This window comes from Elgaria multicarinata, chromosome 12 (genome assembly GCF_023053635.1).
Source record: "Elgaria multicarinata webbii isolate HBS135686 ecotype San Diego chromosome 12, rElgMul1.1.pri, whole genome shotgun sequence".
Lineage (NCBI taxonomy): Eukaryota > Metazoa > Chordata > Lepidosauria > Squamata > Anguidae > Elgaria > Elgaria multicarinata.
Window position 1 is genome coordinate 2,015,843 of NC_086182.1, and position 13,391 is coordinate 2,029,233.

The 13,391-nt window shown below is 44.6% G+C and overlaps 1 protein-coding gene across 1 annotated transcript in view; it reads right to left on the reverse strand.

The window, feature by feature from the left end:
- Positions 1-13,391, reverse strand: part of LOC134407570 (tetraspanin-15-like) — a 193,453-nt gene that overhangs the window by 11,243 nt on the left and 168,819 nt on the right. Inside the window, exon 8 of the mRNA XM_063139443.1 lies at positions 13,257-13,373. Coding sequence (XP_062995513.1) covers positions 13,257-13,373 — 117 coding nt within the window. The remainder of the gene's footprint in view (positions 1-13,256; positions 13,374-13,391) is intronic.

Genomic DNA, 13,391 nt, shown 5'->3' on the forward strand with positions numbered 1-13,391 from the left:
AGGGTATGTGTCCGTGGGCTTTATGAGCTTCGGTAACCCTTCAGTCACGTCTCTAATCTGTGCTCCAGGGAGATAGCATAAATGGCGAGTCCATGGGTCTTCACAACATACTTGGGTTTCAATCCCATGCAGCAGGGAGTCTCCCACAATGATTACTCTTCTCTTCTTCTTGATCGATCAACCTTCTGCCTCGTTTACTGTTGCATGGCGTCTCCTGTAATTCTTCCTCTGCAAACTGCCCTCCAGTAGCTGAAAGCGGTTGCTTAACTCTACTGCTTCCACTGGTGCAGAATGTCTTCTAGTTCTTCTGCTCCTGTCACTCTTTTCCAGGGAGTTTCCCCTTCATTGGCTTCCCTCACCTCAGCATTCTCCACTTCTGCTTCAGCTGGCTGTTGCTCTTCAATCTCTTGTGCTACTTGTAGTTGTTGCAGTTCCATCATTCTGTCTAAGAACTCATCTTCTCTTATTCCTTGGAGGGTGGACACTCACTGCTCAAGTCCCCTCAGTTTTTCTTCCCAAAGTGCCACCAGCTTGCACTTGTTGCAGGTGTATGCCATGTCGATCCCAGGCAGGAACACGAACAATGCACACACTTTGCAGGTCACCACCACTAGAAACTCCTTTCTGTCCATATTGTCTATTTCTGTTTTGTTTTTTCCTTTCAGATTATCATAGAATCATAGAATAGCAGAGTTGGAAGGGGCCTACAAGGCCATCGAGTCCAACCCCCTGCTCAATGCAGGAATCCACCCTAAAGCATCCCTGACAGATGGTTGTCCAGCTGCCTCTTGAAGGCCTCTAGTGTGGGAGAGCCCACAACCTCCCTAGGTAGCTGATTCCACCGTCGCACTGCTCTAACAGTCAGGAAGTTTTTCCTGATGTCCAGCCGGAATCTGGCTTCCTTTAACTTGAGCCCGTTATTCCGTGTCCTGCACTCTGGGAGGATCGAGAAGAGATCCTGGCCCTCCTGTGTGTAACAACCTTTTAAGTATTTGAAGAGTGCTATCATGTCTCCCCTCAATCTTCTCTTCTCCAGGCTAAACATGCCTAGTTCTTTCAGTCTCTCTTCATAGGGCTTTGTTTCTGGACCTCTGATCATCCTGGTTGCCCTCTTCTGAACACGCTCCAGCTTGTCTGCGTCCTTCTTGAATTGTGGAGCCCAGAACTGGACGCAATACTCTAGATGAGGCCTAACCAGGGCCGAATAGGGAGGAACCAGTACCTCACGTGATTTGGAAGCTATACTTCTATTAATGCAGCCCAAAATAGCATTTGCCTTTCTTGCAGCCATATCGCACTGTTGGCTCATATTCAGCTTGTGATCTACAACAATTCCAAGATCTTTCTCGTTTGTAGTATTGCTGAGCCAAGTGTCCCCCATCTTGTAACTGTGCATTTGGTTTCTATTCCCTAAATGTAGAACTTGGCATTTATCCCTATTAAATTTCATTCTGTTGTTTTCAGCCCAGCACTCCAGCCTATCAAGATCACTTTGAAGTTTGTTTCTGTCTTCCAGGGTATTAGCTATCCCACCCAATTTTGTGTCATCTGCAAATTTGATCAGCGTTCCCTGCACCTCCTCGTCCAAATCATTAATAAAAATGTTGAAGAGCACTGGGCCCAGGACTGAGCCCTGCGGCACCCCACTCGTTGCCTCTCCCCAGTTTGAGAAGGTTCCATTGATAAGTACTCTTTGAGTCCGATTCTGTAGCCAACTGTGGATCCACCTAATAGTTGTTCCATCTAGCCCACTTTTAGCTAGTTTGTTAATCAGAATGTCATGTGGTACTTTGTCAAAAGCTTTGCTGAAGTCAAGATATATGACATCCACAGCATTCCCACAGTCCACAAGGGAGGTTATCCTATCAAAAAATGAGATCAAATTAGTCTGACAGGATTTGTTCCTGACAAATCCATGTTGGCTTCTAGTAATCACTGCATTGATTTCAAGGTGTTTACAGATTGACTTCTTTATAATCTGCTCCAGAATTTTCCCAGGGATGGATGTCAGACTGACTGGTCTGTAGTTCCCAGGTTCCTCCTTTTTGCCCTTTTTGAAGATAGGGACAACGTTAGCCCTCCTCCAGTCGTCCGGCACCTCACCCGTCTTCCATGATTTTGCAAAGATAATAGACAAAGGTTCTGAGAGTTCTTCCGCTAGCTCCTTCATTACTCTTGGATGCAGTTCATCGGGCCCTGGGGATTTGAACTCATTCAAGGAAATTAGGTGTTCTTTGACCATTTGTTTATCAATCTCAAACTGCAATCCTGCCCCCTCAACTTCTGCTTCACTTTTTCCAGGGGGGTCATAGACCCGCTTTTGGGAGAAGACCGAGGCAAAGTAGGAATTGAGCACTTCAGCCTTTTGTTTGTCGTCTGTTATCAATTTGCCATCCTCATTAAGCAGTTGAACCACCATTTCTTTCCTCTGTCTTTTACTACTCACGTATCTGAAGAAAGCCTTTTTATTGCTTTTAGCATCCCTCGCTAATCTCAGCTCATTCACAGCTTTAGCCTTCCTGACGCCATTTCGGCACTTCTGCGCCACTTGTCTGTACTCTTCTTTTGTAGCCTGGCCTTCCTTCCACTTCCTATATGTATCCCTTTTTGTTTTCAGTTCATCAATAAGCTTTTTGTGGAGCCACATTGGTTTCCTCTGTTGTCTTCTATCTTTTCTCCTTGTTGGAATTGTTTGTAACTGTGCCTTTAAAATTTCATTTTTTAGATGGAATTTTATAATGGATTTGCCTGTGCTTTGTCCTCTCCTCTCTGGAGGTGCACAACTATATGAGTATGTCTTAAGAGAAGAAAAAGAAATTTGTTGTTTTTGTTTTGTGCTTTTTTCCCCTTAGAGACCTCCCCCTTGACCTCCCATGCCGAACTTCCCCTGTCGAACTCCTGTTAGTTCCCCCCGTTCGCTCCCTCTGATTGCTCTCTCTCTGGGAGCTGGCTTTCTTTTCTAGCTTCTAGTTCAGCTGGGCCAGCTGATCTTCTCTGCTTCTGCTCAGCTCTGAGTCAGAAAGCAGAATGGTTCCAGTCCATGTCTCTGCAATTTAAGTTCTATCATAAAAGGAAAAAAAATGATATTTGAATTGTGAATCCAATAGTCTGCAGAATTTCATGTCCAGGCCTTTCTCCTCTCCATTTCCCCTCCCACTTATAGTTTGATAAAACTATAACAAGCTGTTAGAGATATAGATGAATTCAATAATCCAGTCACCAAGAGCATTGCATTCCTAGGGCAAAAAACTCCTAACATGAATTCCACTTTTATTACATCTTGGTATGAAGGAACATTTTCTATCACACAAAAGAACATTTCTTACAAGTAGAAAGAAATGTAGAATGGCTCCTCCTTCAGTAACAAGTACAGCAAGAACCAGTGTATAGACTAGAGAACTAGGTGGAAATGGCTCATTTATGACTTAAGGTCCTCTAATTGCTTTCATCCCAGGTTCTGCTCTCTGACAAGTTGCTTTATACAAGATCCAGCTCTTTCATGAAGAAGTGCAACTAGAAAATATGTCCCCCTACTCTACCAATTGGTTCAATAATAACAACAACAACAACAACAACAACAACAACAACAACAACAACCCTAAATTATTTCATTCCAAAGAAAGTCAGGATAAAATGTCTCCTACTAGCGAGTCAGAATATTCAGCCCTGTGTGCTTTGAATCCACAGGGGTGCTTCCTCATCCAGGATTTCAATACACCTACACAAAGGAGTTTTTATTTGTTTAGGACAAAACTGAGAGTTCTGCCTCTGTCTCCCGCCGTGAGCCTTGACATTTCAATCTGTCCTGCTATCCTGATAGAGAATGCCTCTTCTTCCCTCTAAGCTTTTTATCTGTGCTATCTCAAAGAATATGGCTGGTTTTATATCTTTGGTGTGGCTGAGTCAGTAAGCATACTCATTGCAGGAGAAATGTTTACTGTATTGGAAAGTCAGAGTTTAATTTAACCAAAATTGAGATTACACTGCAGCATTCCATTGGCCATGAAGGCAAGTAATGCATCCCAGTCATTTCAAAATGTACGGGGTGGTTCACAGCACGAATGGAGATAAGGGTGGACAACTGACCCTAGACGTCTGCTGTGTAAAATACTCTGGGCCTCTAAGCAGTGAATTGGACACAATAGACCCAGCCCTCACCATGCTCCTTCCAAGTAAGCGTGCTTAGCAATGCTGGCTCAGGTCCTGTGAGGCAGCTGGATCCATGACAGGCATGAGGTGCTCCTCCAGACATTCCGGAGGCTTGCGCTGCTTCTGTCCTAATGAGAAACACATGATACGGAGGACCACTTTCCACATGGTTTCTCCAAGAAGGGGACCATAGACTGTGAAGTCCTATAAAGATGGGGGGTCCTAATTAACTGATTAATTAATTGCTTAAATCTACATAGATTTGTACAAGGATAAAAGCTGTGATTCTGAGGAAAAGGCACCATTCTCTGGGCAGATGATACATCAGTTGCGCCCCTTCCTAGAGTCGGAAGACCTAAAGACGGTCGTGCACGTGCTAGTAACTTTGAGGCTCAACTTCTGCAATGCACTCTACATAGGGCTACCTTTGTGCCTAGTCTGGAAACTTCAACTGGTTCAAATATGGCAGCCAGGCTGGTCACCGGTACAACTAGGGGTGACCACATTACACCAGTTTTAAAATCTCTTCACTGGCTGCCAATTAGTTTCCAGGCAAAGTATAAAGTGTTGGTTATCACCTTTAAAGCTCTACATGGTTTGGGTCCAGGCTACCTGCAGGATCCCTTTCTTCTGTACAATCCGCCCTGCACACTCAGGTCCTCTGGGAAGAATTTCCTACAGTCAACAATTTATTTTATTTTTTATTTGTTTATTTATTACATTTTTATATCACCCAATAACAAGGCTGAGAAGTATTACCCAGAGGACCTTTTCTTCTGCAGTTCCCAGATTATGGAATGACCTGCCGGGAGAGATTTGTCAATTTAACAATCTTCCAGATTTTAAGAAAGCTATAAAGACTGATCTCTTCCGGCAGGCCTACCCAGTTGAATTTTTAAGATGCCTTTTAATACTGTGCTGCTTTTAATAATGTATTAGTTTTAAATGTTTTAATCAATTAAATGTATTTATGGCATTTGCATTTGTGTTGTACCCCACCTCGATCTAGAGGGAGAGGTGGGTAACAAATAAATTATTATTATTATTATTATTATTATTATTATTATTGGTGCCCAAGTGGCTTCCCATCCCCTCCTGTTTAAGAGAACAAGAGGCAACTGCTTGCCAGCTGTGGCTTAATTATTTATTACGTTTTATCCCGCCTATTTTCCTCTTAAGGAATCCAAGGCGGCGTACACAATCCTCCTCCTCTCCGTGTTATCCTCACAACAACAACCCTGTGAGGTAGGCTGGGCTGAGAGTCTGTGACTGGCCCAAAGTCACCCAGTGGGTTTCCATGGCCGAGTGGGGACTAGAACCCAGATCTCCCAAGTCCCAGTCCAACACCTTAGCCACTACACCGCACTGGCTCTGAAAGCACTTGGACTAAAAATTTATTTATTTATTTATTTATTACATTTCTATACCGCCCAATAGCCGGAGCTCTCTGGGCGGTTCACAAAAATAAAAACCATGAAGAACATAATAAAACAACCAACAATCTAAAAACGTGGCCTCTTCTGTAAGGCAGCAATGAAACTTACTTCTGAGGAACCATGCATAGGATTACACCGTTAGTTATTCAGCAATATTATCAGAACGGCCGGTAGACCACAGAGTCTACCTACATCTCTACGACTTTCTCCAGCAAAATGAGACATCTCTCTTTCTCTGCCTTCACCTATTTTAGGCCAATCTGAGACTGATTTTTATGACATGCAAAAACATAGTGCAAAGCTTTCTTTTAAAGTATTTTGCTCATTTTCCTGTTTAGTGAACATTATGCTGTCAAAGTACACCATATCCTGTAACTAAATCAGTGATGTGTAAAGATCAAAAGGCTGGAATTTGTTTTTATCCTCATTTAATGTTTAGAAAGCACCTAGAAAATACTTTTCTCCAAAGCTGTACTTACACAAATCTGTTACATTTCAAGGAGGAAAGTTCAGGCTTGTGTACCCTGGCAAAACACCACACTGTTTTTCCTTAGTGTGAATGATGCGTTTGTGTTCACTCATGGCAGTTTTCAGATTTATGAGGTCCTTAAAGCATTCATTTCTTCCTCTTAAAACACTTTGTTCTTATATGAGAGCTGAGTACCTCCCTATCACTTAGTAACTTCCACTGGGTGTCAGAAAGTTTTCTTTCAAGGCTAGAAATGGATTTTCCTCATTTGGAGGTCTGTCATGTGCCTGCCGGGGCTGGAGAGCGCCAGGGCACGGCGGATTCAGCCTGGGGCCGGAGTTCCATTCCGAAGAAGCTGTGGGCAGGGCCCAAGGGGCGGGGCAAACTTCCCCCAAATGCCAGCATGTTTTAATGTGAAGCTTTTACTGCCGGCTCCCTGCACATCAGGAGAGATATTTCAACCTTTTAGGATGGAGGAAAAACTGTGCAAAAGGCAGGGAACCCCCCAACTATCAGAGGCTGGGAAAAGCAGGTGGGCTGCCTGAGGAACCCCAGGGGGCTGGATTGGGACCTCAGGCAAGCCGGATTGGGACCCTGGGCATGAGGCTCCCCACTCTTGGTTTAGGGACACCATTTCCAGGCTCTGGAAGCTCTTGAGGCCTCCATTTTCTCTATTTGCTTCACTTGCTTGATTTATGCACGTCAGGCTGCTGTTAAAGGCAGTGGAGCAGAGAACTGGAGGAAGATAACTTTGCCTTTGGGGCGTCAACTAGGCAACACTACCCAATGTGGCCAGAGTGAGCTTGTGGTTCACTTCAAGCTCCTGTGAAAACCTCCACTTATCTCCAGCTCAAAGATGCACAGCCTTCAATGGAATAGGGTTGAGAGGGCCCCATTCCATTCGTCTATCATTCCTCCAGTTTGCTCTGCCTGGGTCCACTCAGCTTGCCTCCATTCTTCAGTTCAGTTGCATTTCGCCGCCTTCTCCCCGCTGCCAGTCTTCTGTGTTACTGATGCTCATTATCTGTGTGTTGATTAAATTTTGCAGAGAAGCAACCTGTTTGTACATATGACTGCATCAAGATTCTCTTTGTGTGGCATCTTACTATTGCACATAAAGTGCTGTGGCACTTTGGCACAACTCCATGCAAAAGGAATTGTAATGCAGACATTTATATAGTCAGAGCAAAATCGCTTCTTTGCAGTATTGTATCAGTCCAGGGGGCTGCCTAGACGGCGTTGAGTTTCCACTTGTGATAGTGGCGGCTAATCCTGATGCAGCAGCGAAAGTGGGGGGGTTCGGTTGGCCGGGCCCGTCCTCTGCCCTGGCAAACGATCAGGGGTCGCCCTCTGCCCGGCCACGACTCCGCTGCGACTCCAGAGTGAGGATAGATGGCAGATGTGCAGAACTCACCTCACACCAGAGAAAAAAAGTCGGGGTAAGCCCCTGACTTTTTTCTCTCTGCAGCTTCGCGAGAAAGGCCCGGGATGGGGACACAGTGGCTGTTGTGTTGTATAATCGACGCAGCACCACTGTGCACCCGCTGTGGGGCTTTCCTTGTGCCTAGGCAGCCCCCGGTGGAAATTAACCGGAAGTGGAAGTGACGGCTGTGGCAAACTGCATGTGCGCAGTGCTCTGCATAACATTCAGAAAGATGGAAAACAGAATTTCTAATACCTCAGGCCACACTAGTTTACCTGAAACTCAGAAATCTGGGGAGGCAGCCCAGAGGGGGCCTCCCCATGGCTTTGCTCCTCTGCCCCTTGCAGCAGACCTCTATCTGGAGTGGGGGGAGTGAGCTTGTAGCAGCTGTTGGGTCTAATTATTTTAACCACAGAGATGCTTTGGAGGACACAAAGCACAGAGCTGATTAAACCATACTTTGCAACTGCCAGCTAACAAGAGGCCTGGGAAGCAACATTTGTCGAGGTGAGCAACTGCCCTGCGGCAGGAGATTTCTGACCAGCTGCTCAAGTACAGAAGCTCAATGAGAGGAGGCTCCTTTTGCCAGGCAGCTCCCTGTGGCTGTGGAGTGGGGGCAGAAATGCTTCAGCGAAAACCTCTGGTCCTCTGCGTGTGTTCACTGTTGCACACTCACAGGCGGGCTTGGTAAAAGTATGGCCCATGTAATGGGCCCATCAAAACCCAGGGCCTGTACTGCAAGAAAGGAGTCTGGAGACCAGATTTCCAGCAGAGGGTCCCTTGCAGGCCCCCAGAAGTATTGCAAGTGGCTCTTCACGGGCACACATTGTGCAACGTGTTTCGGTGTGCGGCACATCACCGGTGCAGACCCCAGGGAGGTTGCCCACAGGTGTTGTAGAGCTAAAAACAAAATGCAAGCCCACTGTGAACTGCAGAGAATACAAATAATTTTCAAATAATTTTAAAAGGCCGGGGAAGTAAAGAAGGTCACTGTTCCTGGGGAGAGTTGAGTCAGGGCACCTACAGTACACGCCGTCTCCTCATGATGTGTCGTCTGGGCCAGAGTGGTTGGCCCTTTCAAACTAATGAAATGGAAGGATCGTTTGCTTCAAGTTCGCTTTCCAGCCAGCACTGGGAAGTTGGCTGCCATCTCACTTTTTCTGTAAAGTTTACAGCACATGGATTCAGCTCATGTGCTGTAAATTCTGAAAATTGTACCTTGTCTGCTTGTTTATTTTGAATGTAAAAGGAGACCCTCCTGCTTGTTCCTCCCAAGGCCTTTAATGAACGTGTGAGGGGAAGGGCCTGGGCCAGGCAATCAGGGCTAGTGGGGAGCACTATGCGCGCAGCCAGCAGTGCACCAACATTTTGTGGGTGGGTATGGCTCGTGGGCACAGCCCCACTTTCCTGTCATGCTTTCACTGAACGTGTTGACAGGGGAACGAGTGGCCCCAAAAGCACGGCAGGATCAGACCAAACGAATCCAAGGAGTTCATAGAATAGTAGAGTTGGAAGGGTTACTATGGTTTTAATTTTTGTGAACTGCCCAGAGAGCTTCGGCTATTGGGCGGTATAGAAATGTAATAAATAAATAAATAAATAAATAAATAAATAAATAAATAAATAAAGGGGCCTACAAGGCCATCGAGTCCAACCCCCTGCTCAATGCAGGAATTCACCTTAAAGCATCCCTGACAGAGGGTTGTCCAGCTGCCTCTTGAAGGCCTCTAGTGTAGGAGAGCCCACCACCTCCCTAGGTCATTGGTTCCATTGTCATAGTGCTCTAACAGTTAGGACATTTTCCCCTGATGTCCAGCTGTAATCTGGCTTCCTGTAACTTGAGTCCATTATTCCATGTCCTGCATTCTGGGATGATTGAGAAGAGATTCAATGGAATCAGTTACCTAGGGAGGTGGTGGGCTCTCCCACACTAGAGGCATTCAAGAGGCAGCCAGACAGCCATCTGTCAGGGATGCTTTAGGGTGGATTCCTGCATTGAGCAGGGGGTTGGACTCGATGGCCTTGTAGGCCCCTTCCAACTCCGCTGTTCTATGATTCTATGATTCTACTCTGTGTAACAACTTTTCAAATATTAGAAGAGTGCTAGCATGTCTCCCCCTCCTCTTCTCAAGGCTAAACATGCCCAGTTCTTTCAGTCATTCCTCCTTTTCCAGACCCTTGACCATCCTTGTTGCCCTCCTCTGAACCCCCTCCAGCTTGTCTGCATTCTTCTTGAAGTGTGGCGCCCAGAGCTGGATACAGGACTTAAGATGAGGCTTAACCAGTGCCAAATAAAGGGGAACCAGTACCTCACGTGATTTGGAAGTTATACTTCTATTAATGCATCCTAAAAGAGCATTTGCTTTTTTGCAGCCACATCACACTGTTGGCTCATATTCAGCTTGTGATCTACAAATCCAAGATCCTTCTCGATTGTAGTATTGCTGAACCAAGTGTCCCCCCATCTTGTAACTGCATTTGGTTTCTTTTTCCTAGGTGTAGAACTAGGATGGCAATTCAGGCTATATAAAACAGTCTGTGTAGAAGCAACGACTAAGCTCAGCTGCTGTCTAAATTCCATCTTAAAAACAACAGCATGAATGCAACTCCCCAAAAGACATTCTGCGTGCCTGACTTTCAACGTTGAAGCGACTTCCATGGTCGCCGTTGGATGCACTGCCTGAATTTCTTTCTATCCTCCGTTGTAATGGTCACTGCTCCAGATTATTCATTTCATCTTGGTACATCCATGATGAATGCATTTTAGGGGACTTTCACTAGGCATCAGGCTTCAGCTGCTATAGCTGCTAACTGTAACTCCACAGCAAGGAGAATTTGGATTGATGGCTCTTGGCAGTTCCAATAGCCAGGGGTAACTTAATTTCACTGAAAGCTCTGCTGGAAGTAAAGGGGACTTCTAATCAGAATACATGATTAAAAGTTGGAGATCCCAAGTAAATGCAGAAATGTGCTCTGCTTTTTGACTAAATTTTATTGACCTGGTTTGGACATTCGTATCTCGGCTTATTAAGTGGAGATATCCAGAGGCCTCTGCCCTGTACGTGCAGTTCCTTCGCTCCTCCCTTCATGCGAGAAATGACTAAACCATGAAGTCTCTAATTAACCTCAGCTCCCAGTTGTGCCTCAGCTAGGAGATTATAGTTACCATTTTGGAACAAGCCACTCTTTTTTGGCATGTGGCAACTGTTTGATAATGCATGGGGCATAAACCTCAAGTACATGGGAGATCTGGGACGTTTTACAGTACATTTAGGCTCCCATCCTATACCCAGTTACCTGGAAATAAGCCCCATTGAGCTCAATGGAGCTTACTCCTGACTAGACCTGTATAAGTTTGCGCTCTGAGTCTTTGCAAGAGTTGTGGCTGAAAAGGTTAATCGGGAAGTGCTCCGAGAATCCTGAAACCTTGTGAGTTCAAGGCCAAGGAGAGACTGGCGGAAGAAGTAAATATATCGAGAGACATTCATGTCAACTCGGCAGGGGGCTTATCTTGGTCCCCCAGAGATGAAAGGAAAGAGCAGTTTCTGAGATATGAAACAGTTTGGAAATACGAACGATGGCAGGACTGGAATGCTATGAAATATGCCAGGCCTATTACTAATGGAGAATTAATTGTAAATAGCTGCTGAATAGTAATAAGAAAAAAATTCTTGGGTACATGATTGAATAATGATATTATATATACACCAGTGGCATGACTAGTTGATCAATTACCTATGGAAATGAAAATGTCTCTATAATGCATTTTACTAGATATGAAGCTTTGAAACTGGGAAAATCTATGCTCAAGGAGAAGACAAATTGGCCACTTTGTTTGCCCCAAAGCTCCTATGAAAAGCATTTGCACACATCCAGATGGAAATGTCCCCCCCCCCGCCCATTTCTAGGCCTCCTCGTGGCAATGAAAGGTGCCCTAAAGTTTTGCAGGGTTCCTGGGGAAATGACAAAGACGATCACGTGGTGCATCCCTTCTTGCCTCGTCCGCCATGGATTTATACTGACTGCCCTACTGATATCACTGGGTTAGAAAGGATCCCACCTGTGCTATCACTGACTTCCTGTCCAGGTCCTACCTCCTCTTGTTCCTGGGTTGTTCAGGTTTCCTCTCATGCCAAAATAGTGAAGGTGGCAAAAGCAGCACCGCTCCCCTTCCTCAGGGCAGAATCCTTAGCACAACAGTCATGCCCGTTAACCCTAAATTATTTTGGAAAAGGAAGGGGAGGTTCAATGTATAAGATTGCCTTGAGAAGATGACTATAACAATTTTGTGGTATGTGATGCATTTTATCACCAAAGTAAACAGCTTCCCTGCTTAAAACGTCTATTTTAAAGCAGCTATAAAACCGCTGGACATATGCCTATTAATCCCTGAAAAGTATTATTTGTCTTTTTGATGGATGATATGCCTCTAACTGCTCTGTGAATGGTAATCTGTCTCCCAGCAGTTGCAGAAATGGACCTTGTTTCAAAATGGAAGCTGCCATAAATACTTCCTGTTGGTTTTCTGCAATAACTGGCACGTAATACAGTGTTTTATTATTTGCCCATTGGCTACTGCCTAACCTGTAGCCAATGGAGATTCTGGAAGACCAGCTCCTAGCAAAGGCATGGTGCAGCAATTCCAGATATTTCCCTCCTTACTATTTTTTCTGTAATAAAAAAGACAGAAGTAGTGGTGGAAAAACATGAGAGGGTAACAGATAGAAGACAATGACATCTGGATCCCTCATATAATGTGGTAAAATGCAGGGCAATAGCCCAATACAGCCTCATCTGGAACTTGCCACTCAAGATCCTTCCATAATATTTATTCAAAAGTCACTCCTGTTCTGTGGAGGTCCCATCCAATGTTAATAAAAAGCTTTTTGTTTTTAGCATCAGCTGTGTTATTGCTTCCTGTTGGGCACAGCTGAGAGGATTGTGATGAATGGACACTTAATGCCCCTTGAATAACTTCCCTTAATTTCAGTGGGGCTTTAAGTAGTAATTTCCCCCAGTTTCCCCCCATTATTATACAGAAAAACAGTACTATTTCATCACTATATTAAAATGAAGAGGAAAATGGAAGTCAAGTAATTACAGCTTGCCCCCATAGAAGCAGGAACCTGTAGAGAGAGACTATTCAAGAAGTAATTAACAGATTATTCATCAGTAATCCCCCAGTAAAACTAAACAGAAAGCAATAAAACAGGTTGTACCCACAACAGGAAATTGTTGATTAAAGGCACAAGGGGGCTGAAAACCTCAGAAGTGCTTTTCTGTCTACAATACATAGGCTCGTGTGCAATTGTGCTTTATTGCAACTCATATCCCCTTTCAGAAATCTGGTCTGAAAAAACATGTCAGGACAACACAGAACACTTTAGATTGCAACACTTTATCAATGCTGACATCTGGATTCTCAAAGAAGTGAAGATGGGATTGCAATTCCAGAGAAAAGGACTAGTATAGAAGCAGCCTGTGTCTGAAATTGTTATACTTACTAATTTGGGAAAGGTTAAGGAGAGCTGATCGAAACATCATCATTTTGGTCAGAAATGGACGTCCTGCATTGCTCATGGGAGAGCTGTGCTGGAAATCTTGTGGATCCTCATCATGTTGTCACTATTCAATTAATGCATGTCAATCTTTTTGATACTTTTGGAATATAGTTTTATATCTTGCTGATTTAAAAAAAAGCACCATCAACCTCACAATTGTCTTAGAGGAAAAACATACATCTCTGGATAACCATCAGAGATCAAAACTGTTTACATACCTGAGGAATGAGCAAAGAGCAAACAATTGCAAATGTGGCCCCAAAATTGTCTTTAAGCCAGAAGCCGACTGCATGGATGCAGCCACGGACATGGATAGTGTCCACCAGCTCCAGGCGCTGTAAACAGAAGAAATA